This window comes from Melospiza georgiana, chromosome 1 (genome assembly GCF_028018845.1).
Source record: "Melospiza georgiana isolate bMelGeo1 chromosome 1, bMelGeo1.pri, whole genome shotgun sequence".
Classification (NCBI taxonomy): domain Eukaryota; kingdom Metazoa; phylum Chordata; class Aves; order Passeriformes; family Passerellidae; genus Melospiza; species Melospiza georgiana.
Window position 1 is genome coordinate 129,044,157 of NC_080430.1, and position 20,199 is coordinate 129,064,355.

At 39.7% G+C, this 20,199-nt stretch overlaps 1 protein-coding gene across 2 annotated transcripts in view; it reads right to left on the reverse strand.

The window, feature by feature from the left end:
• ZFPM2 (zinc finger protein, FOG family member 2) overlaps positions 1-20,199 on the reverse strand; it is a 308,930-nt gene that overhangs the window by 5,291 nt on the left and 283,440 nt on the right. For both annotated transcript variants that reach the window (XM_058025119.1, XM_058025111.1), the window contains 2 exons: positions 7,364-7,570; positions 2,850-3,074 (listed from right to left, as the gene is read on the reverse strand). In XM_058025119.1, coding sequence (XP_057881102.1) covers positions 2,850-3,074; positions 7,364-7,570 — 432 coding nt within the window. The remainder of the gene's footprint in view (positions 1-2,849; positions 3,075-7,363; positions 7,571-20,199) is intronic.

Consider the following 20,199-nt stretch of genomic DNA (forward strand, 5'->3'; position numbering starts at 1 on the left):
ACCAGCCTGTAAGACACACTGGGCTTCATGCACCTGATCTTATTGAAGCTGTTGTAACCTATGGTTCTGTTGGCTTACTGCACAGTGAAATATTTGCTAGGCAACAAACAGAAAACTGCAATACCTGATAGTATCTTTAAGTACAGAAAGATCTGAGCTCTAAATTACACAGAATGACGAGGTTGGAAGAGACCTTCAAGATCATCGAGCCCATCCCAACCCTAACACCTCAACTAGACCATGGCACTGAGTGCCACATCCAGTCTTTTTTTAAACACACCCAGGGATGGCGACTCCACCACCTCCCCAGGCAGAAAATTCCGGTACATTATCACTCTTTCCATAATAAACTTTTTCCTAATATCCAATCTATATTTCCCTTGGCACAGCTTAAGACTGTGTCCTCTGGTTCTGTCAGTGCTGCCTGGAGAAAGAGACCAACCCCCACCTGACCACAGCCACCTTTCAGGGAGTTGTAGAGAGTGATAAGGTCACCTCTGATGTCCTTTTCTCCTGGCTAAACACCCCCAGCTCCCTCAGTTGTTCTTCACAGGATTTGTGTCTCAAGCCCCTCACCAGCCTCATTGCCTCCCCTGGACGCGCTCAAGCGTCTCAAGGTCCTTCCCAAACTGAGGGCCCAGAACTGGACACAGCACTCAAGGTGTGGCCTCACCTGTGCTGAGTACAGGGGAAGAATGACCTCCCTGGGCCTGCTGGTCACACTGTTCCTGATACAGGCCAGGATGCCATTGGCCTTCTTGGCCACCAGGGCTCACTGCTGGCTCATGTTCAGTCTGGTGTCAACCAGCACCCTCAGGTCCCTTTCTGCCTGGGCACTGTCCAGCCACACTGTCCCCAGCCTATAATGCTGCTGGGGGTTATTGTGGCCAAAATGCAGGACTTGGCACTTGGACTTATTAAACTTCATCCTATTAAACTCTGCCCATCCATTCACCCATTCCAGGTCTCTCTGCAGGGCCCTCCTACCTTCCAACAGAATGACACACGCTTCCAGTTCAGTGTCATCTGCAAATTTCCTAATGAAGGACTTGATGCCCTCATCCATGTCATCAATAAAAATATTGAACAGAACTGGCCCCAGCACAGACCCCTGAGGGACACCACTGCTGGATGCAGCACCATTCACCACCACCGTCTGGGCCCGGCCGTGCAGCCAGTTCCTAACCCAGCACAGAGTGCTCCTGCCCAAACCCTGGGCTGCCAGCTTCTCCAGGAGTGTGCTGTGGGAGACAGCATCAAAGGCCTTGCTGAAGTCCAAATAGACAACAACCATGACCTTTCCTACATCCACCAGGAGGGTCACCTGGTCATAGAAGGAGACCAGGTTAGTCAAACATGACTGACCCCTCCTAAACCCATTCTGGCTGGCTGGGTCTGATCCCCTGGCCATACTGTAAGTGCTGTGTGATAGCACTCAGTATGAACTGCTCCATTATCTTACCTGGTCTGAGGTCAGGCTAACTGGCCTGTAAGGACCGGGATCCTCCTTCCCACCCTTTTTATGAATGGGTGTCACATTGGCCAGCTTCCAGTCATCTGGAACCTCACCAGTGAGCCAGGACAGTTGGTAAATGTTGGAGAGTGGCTTCACAAGCTCATCTGCCGGCTCCCTCATCACCCTTGGATGGATCCCATCTGGGGTCGTAGATTTATAAAGATCCAAACAGCTCAGCAGTTCTCTGAATGCCTCCTCTTGGATAAGAGGGGGCCATTGATGATGAATGACTAAGGGTTTTCTGTGTTGTCTACATACAGAAGTTTTCACTCAGCACTATTCTAGTCCTTTTCTGGGAGGTACCAAACTCCTCCAAGACAGTATGCTGCCTTATAGAATTGCAATTGCTACCCAAGAATCAGAGGAACATTTTTTGCTTCACCAAATCCACAGAGTAGACTATGCATGCCCCAGGAGTTTTTACACTGCAGCCAAAGAAGGCTTTCTTCTGTGATTAAAGCATCCATTAATGTCCTTTAGACTCCATTCATTTAACAGGAGGATCAGGAACACACGTAGAGCCCTTGCTTCTTTCCAGAAGCAGCTCTGTACACCGGACATCAAACACACAACACACAACACACTGACCCTGCAAGCTTTCTTATTTGTGGGTGTTCTCTGCCACTGAAAACTCCAATGCAAAATGTCCTGCAAACTCTTGTGTTTCCAGCCCTAATTCAAATCAAAATTGGTCATCTACACCATGTGATGTGGGACATGGTTTGGTGGTGGACTTGATGATCTCAAATATCTTTTCCAACCTAGACAAACCTATGATTCTCTGTTTTTGTGATTCTAAAACACTATCCCCATTTTATACTTATAAGAAGGGAAAAGAATATTTCTATCAAACAGTAAGTTTTTTTAATGCAACAATTGTCCTGGTAAAAGCAGAGAGTTGTGGACCATGATCCTTAGAGCCTTCTGCCTATGAAGCCTCCTCTAGGGCTAAGAAGGAAGATATTACTTCAGAAGGACATGTTCTCTGGTTGTGTGTGTGTTTGGTAGCTGTAATCTTGCAGAAATTGATTGTGTCCGGACTCCTGATCATACCTTCACCAGAAAGGTAAAGAAATGCTGCCTGTATGTGTGTATGCACACATTAAGAGAGAGACAACAACAAATGAGGATTAGTAGATGAGATAAATGACACTGGTTGCTTGGGAGAGGTACTTGGTGTAGAACACTGGTCAGAAAGTGTTGGCATTTTGGTATTATCTACATGCAATGCTTGCATATATTTGGAGAGACTTTGACCTACTGAATATTATAGTGAATAATTCTTCAAAAAGCTAAACCTAGAAGATTATATACAAAAATACATGATACTTACCACTGTGAGAATTTAGGTGCATTTCCAGAGCTCTTGCGTTTGAAAAGCTTTTGGTGCACTGTGGAAAGGGGCAGACACTGGATATCTGCTGAGCACTGTCCTCACTCTCCTCTGACAGCTGTGGCCCCTCTCTCTGCCTCCCACTGCAGTAATACATGAGATGAGCCTGCAGGTTCCGCTCACTTCGGTACCAAATGCCACAGGATTTGCAAGGGAATATGTCCTCTACAAGCAAGTACAAGCAGATGCAGGTTAGTCACAGTTCACTTGGTCCCAACCAATTAACACAGCTAGATTAATTCCCCTCCCTTCCCCATTAAAAAAATACTTATTTAACAAAACATTGAAAGCAGAGAAATGGGTTTATTAAAATGTCACTTGCGGATGAGAAACTAACATGGGAGACAGTTGATTCTTTCAAAAGGATATTTTTTTTTTTAAAGTTGCATAAAGAAAACTGCTAGAAGCTTTTGGCTCATAATTACTTTTAAAAATTAAATTAAATTAAATGTTTGTTAGGAACATGCAATACTAATTAAGGAACTATGCTGTATTTCCAATACATCACTACTCATTAGGTGACATCTTTCAATTTTGTTTCTGTGTGCACAAGACTTCCAGTTCTGGGCCTTGGAATTTTTGAGTACTAACAAGAGATCATTCTGAAGAATGTGTATTTTCAGTATGCTTACCCATTTATTACTGTAAAATCATTTTGTTCTGATATCCAGGAGGCAAGACTAGACTACTTTTCCTTAAGATTCTATCATACTGAATGCGATATTATTCTAACCAAGCATGTCTATTTCCTTGGTTCCTATTCTTATTAATTATAGAAATTGAAATTTCTTATGTATTTTTTGTCCTCTTATTTTCAGTAAATTGTTGGTTTTCCACTTTTCATTATACATAGAGAATATTTACTAAAAATAAGGCAATTTTTCATTTTCTCCTATCCCAAAGTGTCAGCTCCTCTCTGAGGAGAGACCATGCAGAGGTTGCACAGAGTGTTTTCAACAGCAAAAGTTGGGATTTTGATCATGCATTAGAGGCTACATACTTCACTAATGTGAAGAGTAATAATAGATATGGTATTTTTACACAAAGTGGACAGATATTTGTGTGTTAATACCCTGTCAAAGGACACAGAACCTGTTGTGTATACATCTCAGAAAGACAAAAGATCTGTTTAATCTTTCTAAAGGTGAACCTTCCATCCTATCAGTAAGAACGGGAGAAATTCCTGCTCTTTTGGGGCACATCTACACTAGTAAATTAAACTGTGACAGGATCTACACTTCAACACTGAAACTCGTCTATATTGCTAAATCCTGACAACAGTCCCTTCTATACCTTTGGCTTAAGTCAATGAACACTATTCCCATTCATGCACAAATTTCAGGAGTTATCATAGGCATAGAACCATTCTCTGCATGTGGTGTGGACACCTCTCAACTGTTTTCGAGACTGAGAGGATAAAATTGTGAGTAACTCCAGACTGAGACAGCTGACCTCAGGATCAAGCAGTTGCAGTCAACATCAAAACACATCTTGATCAATATGAAAACTCCCCTGATGAAGAATGCAAAGAGCTGCTAGAGACTGTAATTAACTTAGTTTTGAAGAATGGCTGGCTGCTCTGAAAACATGGCATGTGTAGCTGATGATGTCATTCATTACCATTCATGACAATTTATTCTTAATTTCAAATATTGATGTCTATAGGACAACCGCTCTGTTTCAATTCCTTTGGGTGAACAAAGTTGAAGACTCCAACCCATTGACATGGATGAGTCTTTTATTTGCTAAATATTTACAAATGCAGCCAAAATTTACATTACTTAGTTTGCTTCTCTGATTGCAATGCTAATGCTTGTCTATTTTTCTGCTCATGAATTTGCAAAAAATATTTATACCATTACCAATTTCTATTTTTCCCTTTGCCACTGAATAATTGTGCATGGATTTCAGACACAAATACTTAATGGAACAGTTAGTATTCCAACGTACACCACTATTAAAACGTTAGTGATACAGCTTGCATCATTTCAAATGTCCACCTCGCTTTAAAGGTGGCATTTCAACATTTAGTTTTGGCCTCAAATGGTTTAAAAAAGTTGAACTGTTGGTGCTTCCACAGAAAAGAAAGTCCAAAAGTGCTAATAGGAAATTCTGATATGGGCAACTTGTCCTATTTGAATTTATTTGACTGCATTCCATCACAGAATTGAACTTTCTGATTATCTTAATGAATTTGACTTCCAGCCATCTTTATTTCCTATGGGTTAGATGGCCTGGACAGTCTGTAGCTGCAGTTATGCACAGTGAATATGTGACTCCCATTACATGCCAAGCAAAGGAAATGCATGAGGAGTTTTGCATGGTGAGAGGATGGAATTTCAGGGAGAGCAATATACAGGTATGGGATCTGAACTACTTATTACTGCTCTAAAGCAATGCGAAACAGATAAAGGCTACTTGAAACTAATGTTTTAATTACTTAAAAGCAAAATGTTGGAATTTATTTCAATGAATACTTTCATATAATGAAACATTCAGCCTCAAGCTGAATGAATCATAGGTGACATTCTAATTTTGTTTTCAGCAAATATTAGGAAACATAAAAAATCCCCCAAACAAGCTACAAAAACAATTTTTTTTTCAGAGATCCAGAAAAGGAATGTTTAAGAGATGGCTCACTACAAATTTAGAGATTCATTCAGCTTGTTGCTCAACTTCTAGTTCAATACTTTAATGAAGAAACTGATTTTTACCAACTCAACAATGAAAAATTAAAATAGCTCCTTATGATCAGAGGCAGAGTTGGGACTGATGTGGAAAGTTATGAGCAGTAAGACTTGCTATTTTCACATTTTCCTTGAGTCAAGAACACAGAAGTTACTCTGAGTTGCTGCTAAACTTGTACAGCCAGAGCTGATGCACCATACACTTAAAGACTCCTCTCAGCAATGTTCAGTGTCCAGGGCTCTGCAAAAGTCAGTGCTGACAGAAAAGATGTTTCCAGAAGTGTGATGTTGTAGAAATCTGACTACTTTGCCAAAGCCCAGAGTTGGCCTCGTAGATTTACACAAGAATATAATCTCAGCTGAAACAATCTGTGCCCTTCAGGTAAGGTAGCAGCTCCCTTTCTGCTTTTCAGCTTTCCTTCCTTTCCCTGTTGGCTATAAACAGGCCTCCCCTAACAGTGGTAACTTCAGTTAGTGGCATGTTAAGTGCTTCTGACACCTTATTTTGGAAAGGTCCTGTGCAATCCTAATTGCTGATTCTGTGAGCAGGTATGTCAGCTCACAGCTGCCCCACTGGTGGGGTAGAAGTGAATGTGCTTAGCTAAAGGGCATGAGGCTGCTCCAACTCACTCTTGGAAGGGAAGACTTGGATGATAAGGGCATTTGAAGGTTTATCTTTAAAAATAGGCTAACATTAAATATGTAGCTATCAAAATTGTTTACCAGAAAATAAGCAATTAAAAAGGAAAAATAAACTGAAAGGGAAACATAGAATGAAAAGTGTTACCCAGGATATTTTAACCAGTTCTGTGTGAAGAGCCTGAAGATGTTGTGACTGTTCAAGGTTCAGTATTATTAAGTGTGAGTCTGAGTGGCAGATTATGTGCTCACATGTGCATGTGCACCTGAAATACTGTGTTCAGTATTCAATATAACTAATTAGAATACTTAGAAACCATGGGAAGCATGAGGAAGGGCTCCAGCATGGGGTCTAAATGGACAGACTTGCAAAGTTCTGAGAGCTAAGAATGCGCAATCTAAATCTAAGTGATGGCTGGTGAGGATCATGGTAATGGCCAATATATTTGAAAAGTATTTAGAAAGGAGGATGAGGAACTAGGGCTGCATAAAGGTAAACAGCAGGCAAACTTTTGCATAAGCAAGAGTTAAAAATGTAAACTTTGTCCCCGTACAGGAACACTCATGGTCCCTCCTCTCTAAGGACAGCACTTGAACGCATGCTGCATTTTATCCGTGACAGAGCCCATTGATGACCGGAAGATCTAAAAACATTCTTAGTTAACCACATTCAGTGGAGATGCTACAATAAATTAGGGCTGCTCTATGGAATTATTTCTGCTGCATTTTGAAACAATCACTGAAAGGATGTGTTTCTTTTATTTTGCTGAGTATCATGAATTATTACCAGAAACTGCAGTAGTAAGCAACAAGCTTACTTGAGCAGCAGAGGCTGGACTTTGAGAGCTAGCCGACTTATCTCATCTACTTTTTTAACAGTTTCTAATCCTATTGCCTCTGGGAACAGATCACAGAACCTCCACACGAGGACAGGTACTCTGGGTGAGGCTCTTGCCAGACTGCTCTTCCTGCTCTTTTTATCTGAGATGCTGGGGGAACAAAAGCAGGCTTTGAGCTGCGGTGTGGTTTCTTCGGTCATGAATTCACCATCGCTGCATTAGCTTTTCACGTGTGCCTTAGAGTGCTGTTGTTTCAAAAACCCGCCAGGGAATAGAGTTCCTCACTTACTGTTCACAATAGCTGTAGGCAAAATAGATGCCATGGCAGCCTGCTGCGGGAGCAGCTGTATGGAGTCCAGCAGGCGGGCAGGGTACATGCCTTCTGCCAGAGTCATCTGACTGGCAGCCTGCAGCCTCGAGTCAAAATCCACAACAAAGGCAACCAGCTCCTCACCCTCCGAGATGGCCTTGGTCGTGGTACACCAAAGCTGCCCTCCTGCAGGAAACAAAAAGTAGCAAGATTTTAATTGACAATATCAAATTCCAGAACTTACAACATGAGTGCTATCTTCGCAGTTCTCATTTTTCAAAAATTTTGATGGTTTATTTAAGGTAAGGAGGCATACAGTTTTTACTTTTCCTGTCTTCCTTCTACCAACAAGAATTTTCATCTATAAGAAAAACAAATTTGGAGTAGTTTTCCTAACTATTTGCAGCATGAAAAATTATTTTAATTTTTCATTTTGTCTCCTAAAAAGCCAGCATTATGAAAATCAAGATATAGGTGAAAATAACTTATGCAGCACTTCTCTCATTATAATTCTCACCAAAGTTCCTGTAAATTTTTTCTCAACTCCAAGCTTGTTTTATTTTGAATAGCAAATCACAGCTCAGTAAAACCAAACAGCTGCAAGAAAGAAATCAGATTTCCTCTTACGGGCGTTCTTCCCCTCCCTTATGTTTGTCACCCTCTTTCTCTAAAAAATCTTCCCTTATGTAATATTCTTCATAACATGACTGCTTTATCTCTGCTTACACTGACTGAACTTCCTGAAAAGAAGATATGCCAAAGATCTGTTTCATAAAGGCTTATTCAAATAAAGGTTTGTTTAAAAGGGGGGGAGAAGGAGGGGAAGTGGAAGAACTTTCATCAAACAGTAAGATACACTATAGCTCTGTGCTGCAAATGTCACGTGTAGTGCATTAAAAAGAAAATTAACTATGCGAGTACATCTACTAATGTATTTGAATGAGATAGTGAATGCTCATTTATTTAACATGTTTAGACAGGCAAAGCACTTATATTGTGTTATCTACACTCTCAGGCCTAGATACATATCCAATACAGTTATGCCTGAAATAATGTTGCATACTTTATAGGTTATAAAGCTTTTTTTTTTTCCTCAGGTTTTGTATATATAGAGAAAGCTATATGTTGCATTCATTAGGCAAGCAAAAACTGTACTCGTTTTGATAAGTAATATTGCTGTGTTTATCTTTCGGCATAACTGCCTTTTCAACTGCACTTCATTTTTTTCCCTTCAACGAGATTATAGTTTTAAAACAACTTGTTGCAAAAATCTGGTAGAGGAGATAACAACAGTGTATGATATGCCACAGCTAAATGGAAGAATTAGGACATTGTTTTAGAGAAATCTTGGACAATTAATTAAACCAGTCTATTAGCTTTCAAAGATGAGCAAACAAAAAAGCATCAGTGACAGTGTATTTCAGTGGCAAAATACACTAAGCTTGCAGACCTCAAAGTGGTGTAGAAGTTTCAAAGCAGAAAAGTGTCTTTGTATTCACCCTTCGGTAATACAGCAGTTGAAGCTGCTACAAAGTTTAGAAACAATTTACTGTGACGGGACCAAAGCACACCAAGATTTACTGGTCTCCAAGATGACAACATTAAATGGTGCAAATCGGAGTAATTTCTTCTAGAGAATAAGAAGTTGAAAAATAAAGATAGCACCAAAAAATTCTACAAATGGAGAATCACAATGCCTGAGCAGGAATTAAAAAAAAAATTGAAGAGTACAATCTAATATATTGTCTCATATAACTAGTAAATATACAGAAGCCTTCAGAGCTAAACTGGGAGAAAACCTCTTCCAGAAAGAAACAGGTTAAATTCCTAAAGTGTACTTAACTAGTCTTGTAGATGAAAAAACATGGAACACACACTGCAATTTGAGAACCTGAAATTGGGTACTTTTGCAGCAAACATCACACAGTTGATTTCCATTATTATCATGCACATCTATCTTAGTTATATACAGAAGGTGTAATAATCAACCAACACATTTTAGTATATTTTAATACAGAATAAGAGCTTTTTCTAGACTTTATTATTCACTGGATCTCTTAACAAAAATGAGTCACTGCAGAATAAACAACTGAGACTTCCTCTATCCCAGCAAACATCTTGACATGCTGTGTGTACCCTTGGGGGGGAAAACAAGTGATTACTGGGTCTCCAGCTGCACTCAGTCTAGATGAGCTAAAAGGCTGAGTCAGGCTCCTGGTGTTGGAGCTCCTCAGGGCGTTGACTCATGTCCAGCAGCAGATTAAACTCGGGCAGCTGAAGGGAGCAGTGACCCGGGCTGCCTGCTCCACCCAGCTCCTGCAAACCGTCACACCTACGGCAGGCACAGCCTGGTGGGATGTGTGACAGCTTTGGAAGCACAACCGCTTCTAGTTTGGCTTAATAAAGAAAATCAGAATTAGGGAGGTTAAACCCATTTCTGCATATTAATACAAACCTTCAGCTCAGTAGGATTCAGATCAAAAAAGGGTATTGCTATTCTGTTTTCACTCACCTCAATAGAAAATGAGGCATTTAAGTAATCATGACATACACATCCACATTTTCATCAGAATATGAAACTGTGTTAAGTTAAATCCACAGATGAGCTCCCAAAAGATGCCTTCCAGCTACTGGAAATGCAGCTCAGCGCCTTTGCAGCAACAGTCACTCATTGGGACAGGACACAGTGCAGTCCCCACTTGTCCCCTTCTATGCTTGCCTGCACAGAGTAAGGCAAGAGCTGCTGTTTTGAAAGATGCAAACGATTTTATTCCCCTTAATGCAGTGAATGAAAACATGCTGACCTTCATGCACAGCAGGAAGATTGTGGAAGAGAAGTCTTCTTGAGCCTTCTACTGCACCGTCAAGCAAAGAGCACAAGTCAGTCAAGAGTGACAGAAAAAGTCCTGTCAAGTGCAGAGAACCCGACAGAGGCTTCCAGATTTAATAGGAAGTTCCAGTCGTGACTACCATATGAATTGCTATGCTGTCTAGACACCTCTGGCAGGGATAAGGGCTTCCTTACAGGTGGCAGCTAAAAATCAGGAGAATTTTTTTTCCCCCAAACATTTCAACAGGCTAAGACACAACTGACATATAAACAGCAGTCTCTCAGGAGCACCACAGCTTTCATTAAACACAGAGCAGAGTTAACAACAGGCTTTCAAAGGGACGGTACAGAAGCCATAGCCAAGTACCAGTGGTGATTAGAAGGAGATAGGAAGATGTTTGCATGAAATATATGCAAAAGCATGAAGATTTCATAAAGAAATGTGAAGGACTATTATTTATATGAGATGAAGTTCTGATTAAGCTGGCTAGATTTTTTTTTAACCAGCTGTTCCTCTTCTCAGAAATAACTTACAGGAGTGAAATTGTTCTACAAAGCTTTACCAGGCAAAGGTTCTCAGTCCTAAGATAACACAGGCATCCGAGGAAGAGAAAGGATGAACAGATGTTTTAACAGGGATGAGTGACTGACAGTGCCTCTGAAATTGTCATGGTTATATAATTTGGTCTGAAATCAATGGTAGATTTGGGCCTCTCCTTGTCCATAATGAATACATTGGCCACCCATTCTGCCATAGCAGAAAGAAGATTCTTAGTCAGGCACAAGAAGTATGACATTGATTATGAGGATGACAACGATTATATTTATTGCTCATACACCATCTAAATATTGTCAATGCAGTATATAACACAAGCAAGTCTAAAGGATTATAATATAAACAGGTTCAGCTAGAAACACACAGGCTTACAGTCTTTGGCATTACCAAACACAAAGCAAAAAAAGCACCCTTTTTTCTACTACGGGATTTTATCTCAGTATGTGGCCGGCTTTTACTCACCCATTCTGGACGGAGTGCTCCCTATCCTCGGGCTGGACGTACCCGGCAGGAGTTCCTGCCAGGGGCGGGGGCAGGAGGCCAGGAACCCGCACGGAACTGCCTGCAGCCTTGGGAGAGCAGTTTGCCCAGGTGGCCCAGTCCCCAGCAGCACTTTATACCCTTCTCAGGCCGATGTGTACTGAAGTCAATCGCACCCATCACAGCTCCCGCATCTCTGGAACGCATTCATTACGCGAGCAGTCCAGACAGTTCCTCCTGCAATTCCCACCCCGTGCTCTTATCTCAGGGCAATTCCCACCTGGTGTTGTTATCTTTGGACAAATCATATTGCCCGTCAGAGACAATAGCAAGGAAAAGCGTGTGTGCCTCGTGCAGAGGATGCACGGGAAGTTTCGGGCATCCGCTGACTCTATTTCGTCACCATCACAACCACGAATACTGAAAGAGGTCTTACAGGTTTTACCTGGTAGAGTAGTAATAAATGTCTTACTCTTGTGCCAGTGCAGAAAGGAAGGTTTTAGATCAGCAACAGGCTTTGTAACGTTGTGAGGCTGTTTTCTTGAAAAGGGTAATTATGGTTCTGTGAAATCGAAGATAAGTGTCTTGAGCTTGTAATGTATTGTTTAATATCGATAGTTAAATCAAACAAATGTATGTGATATATAACACACACATGTCAAGCAGAAGAAAAGAATAAAAATGTCTGTAAACACTGTGTATTTATTTTACCTCTTCTAGTTGTTCAGAATTCAAGGAATTGAAAGTGCTCACTTGTTTAATCATCAGAAGACAGGAAAACTAAAGAATATCATATTGTGCAAACCAGAGCAAAAAAATTACACTCCATTTGTATTGGCATAAGTTCTTTACCAAAAGACATCAGGCACTGAAGCAATTATCTGATACCTTCAGAACATCCACCAAATGGGAAGGTTATTTCAGGGTTCTCTTCTTTGTCTGCATCTTTCACTGCAAATATTTCTGCTGCTTTAAAAAAACACCAACACCCTTAATTACAAACAAAATAACCCAACCCAAACCAAAAACTTTCTATGAAAATGAAAGAGTAAGGTCCTGATGTCCCTGAAAAACTGTGGACTTACTGTTCTTTGTAATGTTTATGATCAAGATTCTTGTACAAACAGATCTGGTTCCTAACAGGAAGCTTATAAATCATACTCATAATTGCTGTCAAAACTGCAGTGGAGTGTACTGCAAGTTTCGATAATAAAGAATAGAGTCACAGTTCAAACTTGATTACATTTTGGAAATTCATGGTGCTCTTACAAGAATCAGTGGTCTTAAATATCTTCTTCTCCTGCCAAATTTTTCACTTGCACTTTTTATTATTTATGAAATCAGTGTCTGCACAATGTCATGCAGACCTCTGCTGATAAACTCTAATTAAGATTAAGACAAGCCTTTTGGAAAGGATCCCATCATTAGCAAACATGATAAACACAAAAATACTCCCTACTTGTCAACCAGGAGCAATTCAGTAACCTAACAGTATTATCTGTTGCTAGGCTACAGGGCTGACAAAGCTTCAATTATATTGTATGGCCATACCTATAGAAAACTGTATAGGAAAATGTATCTAATATAAAAGCATTTAACTTCATCCATGCTATCTGTAACTCACGGCTTCCCTCAATGGCAAAAAATCAGGTTAATAATTACATGGCATGCTGAAAAAAATCTTAGCAATGTGTCATGTTTGCACAGTTTTTTCTAATTTATCTCTATGATTGATAGACATTTGCTTTGTAAAAATAATAAAATGCAAGCAATGGGATGCCGTAAACCAGAAGCATAACTACATCTGGACTCATCAAGATATGGAATCACACATAGTATAAAAAATATATAGTAAATTGAACCAATTAAATCATACTTAGATGCAGCAATACACTATCTTCTGTACTCAGAATAAGGAGTAAAATGGTGATAGATACGCATGTTAATTCAAATCTTTATTTTATGTAGGACAGACACCTAAAATAGAAAAAAAAATTTCAACAGCCCTTCCTTTTTTTCTTCTACATTTGAAATATTTTTTTTAAACAAAGGGACCCCTACTATCCCATTTGAAACCAGGAATTTGCCCAGAAAATTTAACTAAATGACCCTTCACTCATTTTGATCCTTAGAACTCTGGAACCCTTTACTACTTCCAGGGAAAAAACAGAATCCTGTACAGTGAGTGTTGTGATGGTGGGCTGCTGCTTTTTTGGATTTTCCCCCTCCACTTATGTTTTGCAGGCCTTAAGGAATGATAATCTGTGGATCACAGTCTGATATATATAAGGTCAGACTCACCTAACTCCACTGGGAAAAAGAGCTTCAAAATGGATGAAACCATTAAGCTCTTGATTCACATTGTTGTTTTCAGGAAAAGTACCTTAAGAGAGCAAGTAGCTAAAACCAGCATTTCCACTCAGTACAAGGAATTTCATGGATTGAGAATCATAATGAAATATAAACATACATTCAAAGCAAATTCCAGTTTCCCTGTCTTTAGTATTAGTTGATTTTCCTTGCTCAACTATCTGAGTCTTGTTTTTTTGACCCAGAAATGTCACACACCTTTCACAGAAGTTTAGGAAATCAATTGCAATTTCTATTAAAAGCAGCTTTCAGTGCCAGTTAATTCCAAAGTATTACTTTTGTGTAGTAAAATTTGAGCTTACTGGACTTGATTGCGTTGCTGCAACAACATAATAGCCCATTTCCTGTACACACATCTTTTTGCAAGAAGGGTCAAAAGACTATCAGAATTTATTTAAACAACAGACTGTTGCTCTTAGCAACTTCCAGGCACCATCAGCTGAATTAAACCTTCCTCTCCCAATAAAACATTCCAACTTGCAAAAAATTGTGCTTTTTAGTAATGGTAATGCAGGTTAGAGTTAATTTATTTTCTTTCCTCCTTTGTTCCACAGGTTAAGCATTTATGGAAAATTTGCACATCACAATAGGATGGGATCTTCATATTTGGGTTCCTTCTGCTTCTCACCCATGGGGTTGTGACGACTCAGCTTATTGAATGCCATTTCAGTACAGCACAAGTTATTGGGCAGATCTCTAATTTTTGACATGAACAAAGTACATATATCTATATGTGGACACATTGTTTAATAAAAAAAATTATAATTCATTCAAATCCAATACTGTTGAAATTTTTGACAGTGGAGTGGTACAAGGAACAGAACTTATAAATTATGTGTGCCCCTTCTTTGAAAAATGCTTTGGAGGTTTCTTTGTGCATTGGCAAATACAGTAGGAATATGAGTTATTGTGTGAATCCTCCTGCACAGCACCTGATAAAAGAATAAAGAGCTGTGACATATTCTTAAAACAATAGAGGAATTAAAGAGAAACAATGGGCCAGCTGCTTCATTAATACAATCAAAAGACAGCCCAGCACAGAGGAGTCCAGATAATTAAGCACTACTCTTTTAGACCTTTTTTCTATAATAAAATTGCTAAAAATTTATTAACTACTTCATAGTTGTTAGATAGATCTATGTACTTGTTTATTTGGGTTGATTAATGCCTTTTCAGTATTCTACAACATGCCAACTCATGGTTCATACAAGTTTTTGAATAAAATAATGTAGGAATATGTGATATGGATCTGTGGTATATGCAGCAATAAATCAAAGGCATTTTGTGAACAGTCTTTCCAGTTGCTAAATAATTCTTAGCGTTTTTCACATGCGTACACAAAATATGTACTCTGCACAGCATTTTTGCTATTAATGCACTTTAATGTTGGGGATCCAACTGTTTTTCTGTGAAGTGTCCTAAAAATCCCCCCTGCAAATTCAGACTACTCAAACTCTCACCAAAACCAGCTTTAGTGTTACATTATTGAGATGATTTCCTAGCTTCTTCTATAATTTTTCCTTGTTTACTGATCAACGGAGACTGCCAAAAGATATTTGACCTTTAATTTTAACTACCCACTGCATCTGATAAGCCTGCAATAAATGGAAAACCTATTTTCCTGTATAAAAATTAGACCAATATAGGGGACAAACCAGCTCTGTTGCCACTTTTGCTATTACCTTTGTGTTCAGCTTAGAATATGGAGCCTTCTCAATTTTTAGCTCACTGAACAAAAGGCAAAGTGAAGAAACTGCAGTGATATTTTCCAGAAGGAATGCAATAGAAAAATACTAATCTTAATGGCTCTAGTCAAATTAAACCCCTGCATTTAGAGATATAAGCTCTCTGACCAGAAACAGGGAAGAAAATACTCCTTAGAAATATAGCTCTTGCTCCTTCATGTGAGTCAACCTGCCTGAGCTTCGGGTCTGACTTCAGCTTAGTCATATGCTGACAGCTGACAGTGTATTCATCTGAATAGATGATTTTATGGTTAAAACTGTCAGGCATTATATAGCTGATAAAGAGGAAAAGAAAAATGTGAAAGGAACTCGCCAGTCCTAGGGGAGAGAACTCCTAAACCTGGCATCTCAGTGTGAGTGTCAGGAGTTGGTCTTTCCCTTGCTACAGTACAACTATTACTAACATCACCATCTTATGGCAGCAGCTCTCAAATTCACACTGCAAAACCCTTCCTCAGCTGAACCCCAAATAAAGCACAGTGTTTCTGAAGTGTAAGGAGTGCAAGGAACAGATTTTGACCTCTTGTTTTTAACAGCGTTGTATGCTTGCATTTTGCTAGTTTGAGGATATTTATGTGTTTCCTCCAATTAAATGTCTACACGTAACACTCAACAGAGTTCTAATAGGTAAAGAGGCAAAATAGATTAGTGCTCCGAAAATATTCACAGGAAAATAATGTGGTAATTTTATTTGCCATTTCCCCCCCTGATAGAGCTGTCACAGCTTATTTACCACAGGGGGAGACAGTTAAACCCATATCCTTAGAAGTTCTATGCATTTAAGAGGCTTATATATCTCTTCTGGGACCCTCGTTCAAATCCTGGGCTAATCAGAATGAATACATATCTTTCTATTAGATGGCTCTAAAAAGTCTTAGGTGATATCAGCTCCTGGTGGACGACAGTCCACAGCGTAAAACTATTAAATGTTTGGCACAAATGGCAATACTTACGAAATGAAGCTGAAAACTGTAATATCCTCCCACATCACAAGAAGTTAAGTCTGCTGCTCAGAGGTTGAAATTAAAGCCTGCCACAAATGCTAAACCTGTTCTATTTCCTTAATTCAGCATAAACTCAAACAAGGAAGTCGAAGGAGTTCTTTCCCAAGTTTAGTGATTTCTTCCCTTTTTCCCCCTCCTCTTTTCTTTGTAAATTCTACTGTTTTGAATTGAGTGCTACACCTTTTTTACATTTGAATTAGGTCTCAGTGGAGTGTTATTTTAGAATTTACGAAGCTTTCAGAGAGAAAATGATAAACAGCTTGAAAAAACCAGATAAACCCTTGCCGACATTGCCCACGTTGCATTCCCACCACCACCGCAAAGGAGCTAAAACTTACTGTCAGAGCACACTCATCTCCCTTTTTACTTTTTACAGGACCACTGAATGGGCACTCTCCATAGAGCTTCCCAGGAGACATTCCCAGGTGACGCCCACTGCTTTCCCCAGCTTTTGTGGATGCACCAGGTTTCACAGAAAGAGAAAATGCACCACTGAAACCAACTACTCTGAAGCAGGGCTTTGGATACACACATTCCTACAATCCCTGCTTCCATAACAGCACAGCTGTAAGGTGACCTTTTGTAGCCTTACAAACACAATCATGCCTGTGGATTGTCTTTTCAGAGTTATTTTGTGAGGCTGGAGTGTATGAAAAAAGGAGGTGATTAAATGAGACAATAGATATGCTTTAATGGCGCCTCTTTCTTGCAGGAAAAGCAGAGTACACTTCATCTTATCAATGGATTTTCTACTGTCTTGCACCTGCTACTGTAGGGCTCATTTCTTGCCCCTGGGCAAATGCAGAGTGAATGGCAAAGGCACCTGAGCGGGAGGAAGGATTAGATAGAAGGAGCTGTAGTGATAGGCTGTATCTGTAAAGGAAAGCAACACAAGAAATATAACAAGAAATAGGGAAGTTTTAGAACGGTAAAATCAAAGTAAGAAACATTGGTTACGAGACCTGCCTGCTTATCCAATACAGGGGCCAAGCTCCAGAAAAGGCTCATGGCTTTGTGAGAAACAAAAGGCAGCTTTTATAATGAACAGAAGCCGGAGCATTTCGTTATGTGCACTGTAACCCAGAGAAAACAGCTGCTATTATCGTGAGTTATCTCGGGCCTTTACTCGTGTTAACATTCAGCTCACAGGCTGAAGTTCAGGAACTGAAGTTCACCTCAGCTGTAACGACCATGGAAGGAAAGTGGCACTTCCTGATTCCAAAAAGTCTTGCTCCCACTGAAGCCATTAGAATGTTTTACACTGGCTGCAGTGGAAACAAGGCTCTGTGACAAATCTGTGTCTCTCTTACCAAACAAGAAACTAAATAAAAGTAGATTTGCATGTTTAGTATGTTTTAAAATGTAAACACCTTAGAAGCTATAATAAGCATTATAAGAAGTTCCTCATTAAAAAAACCCACCACCACCCACACACAAAACCCCATACCAATATCCCAGATTTCCTCGAAAGGAGTTAAATCCCAGTTCTGCTTTTTTAAATTAGAAGCTAGAAGTAAATTGACTGAAAATTCTCAGTGATCAAAAGCATTTCCACCTTCCAAGCTACACATGGTGTCCAAGGTAAACAAGAATTGCAAGCCACCATCAGTCTCCCAGTTAGTTCATCTAGTAAGAGACTGTTAACAGCAGAAAGGGAAGGCTGAGTTACTTCTGGCTACAATGGAACTTGAAAAACAAAAAATGAATGAGCAAATTGTGAAGATTCTGGCTGTACACACTAACACAAATTAACAACTGAGAAGGATTCTGCACTTGATGACTTCTTCCAAAACAGGCTTAATAAAAAATGCCAGTTTACTGAGCATCATACAGGTGCATAGGAGCTACCATTGTGCCTGCTTGGTCAGCATGATTTTTAAATGGCCAGGAAAAAAGTGACTGTATACCCAAAGGCAAGCTGTCAAAATTCAGTTTGCAGCTGATAAACTGATTACAAAGCTGCTTAAGACTTTGCTTGTAAACAAAAGCATTTATCAACTAATAATTTGCAATAAACTGATGTAACTCCCAGCTGAGCCCCAAACTGTAATTGTCTTTACCATCTGCCTATTAAAATACCATTCTTCATCACCAAGCAGGAGCAGAAGGGAGAGAATCTCCAACTACATAACTTGCATGCTTATAAATAATCTGTGAGCATTTCACAAATTCATTATGATTGCCAGGTTTTGTATACTTCATTTTGTTTTTTTAAGAAGCAAAGAGGTGCAGTAAAGTGGCAGAAAGAAATTAATAAATATCGCCTGGTGCAAGAAAAAATTATGTAAATTCATCATACTCTGCAGTTTCCTAATTTTTTTCTCTTTTTGCTACTCCATAGGAATATCATGATGTAAGCCCCCTCAAGCACAACTTTACAGATTAAACTCTCAATTTCTTTTCAACTTGTCAGTTTTCATTACCTTTCTTTCTTATGTATTCAGTTCTTACAGCTGCTTCAATGGGAAGCCAGTTAAAGCATACTGGCTCCCTAGGGGGAGTCTGCCAGGGTCTGAGGCATTCTGCAGGCTCCCTGGACTTCTACAGGTCACCCTTAAGAGCATTTTGCCTATCTTGTTGAGAGGATGTCTGAAAATTAAGTGAATTTACATGCTTTTATTTTCTAACTACTGACGGCCTCAGTCCTGAGAATGGAGGAATGGAGGTAGTGTTTAGACAAAGTTCAAAATTAACAAATACAGATGCTCTAAAGCTGATACATCCCAAGGGAAGAATCACTTTGTTAAATGTCTAAAATATTCAAGTATGAGGGGAGAAAACAGAACTGATACTGCGCAGAGAATGGCAGCCCCTCAAGATGTGTCTGCATGAAAAATTGAATTTAACAGAGAATTGCACTATGATTTAGTGCAATGCACTTGACCAAATATTTCTGCAATCTGCATTCTCAGCCACTCACTGGTCTGAATGCAAGGCTGTGACCAGAGACTGATGATCAGCTTACCTCTTCAGAAATAACTGTACAAAATGCACAGATGCTTTAAATGCAACTTGGTTCCTCACTGACTCTCCAGATTCAGAACAAAATGATCTACTTAGCTGAAGGAAGGCTTTTTGGGTAAGAAAAACATGTCATCGCTGGGACGAAGCTGGGCATATAAAAGCAAAAAGAGGAAGGTTCCTCCTTCTAATTGCATTGAAATGCAAGAAATTAAACATGGTCCTGTCCCCCATGTTCACAGAAGCAGTCTCATTTCCCTCACAGATAATCTTTGCCTACCTTGTAACACCTTTGTCTGACCCACTGTTACCACTAGTGTTGCTTTCATCACCCCACTCCCTAGAACTGCAAAAAGAAATCAAACCACCTTTGGGTTTGATTGGGATCTATAGCTTTGTTGTTAAGATACATTCCACTCAAGACAATTATGCTTGTAAACTAAGGTAATTTTACATGTATATAAATACATGAACTTGTGAATATGCTGGCTGAACCAGGACTTCATACATCAGTTTCTACCCACAGTACTGGGACAGAACCCAAATGAGGTGGAACAGAGGGAAAAGTGAAAAACAGTGTGTATACGAAATTTCTTTTATTTTGCAAAGAAAATTTTTTGTTGAACACTAAAACGTAGTGATGAAAACCACCTTTCAAACCTCTGTTGTTGGAACTCATCATATAAACTATTTAATCATAGAATGGCTTGAGTTGGAAGGGACCTTAAAGATCATCTAATTCCAATCCCCCTGCCATAGACCAGAATGCTCAGAGTCCCATCCAGCCTGGCCTTGAGTGTTTCCAGGGATGGGGCACACACGAAGTGTCTGGGCAGCATGTGCCAATGCCTCACTACCTCACAGCGAAG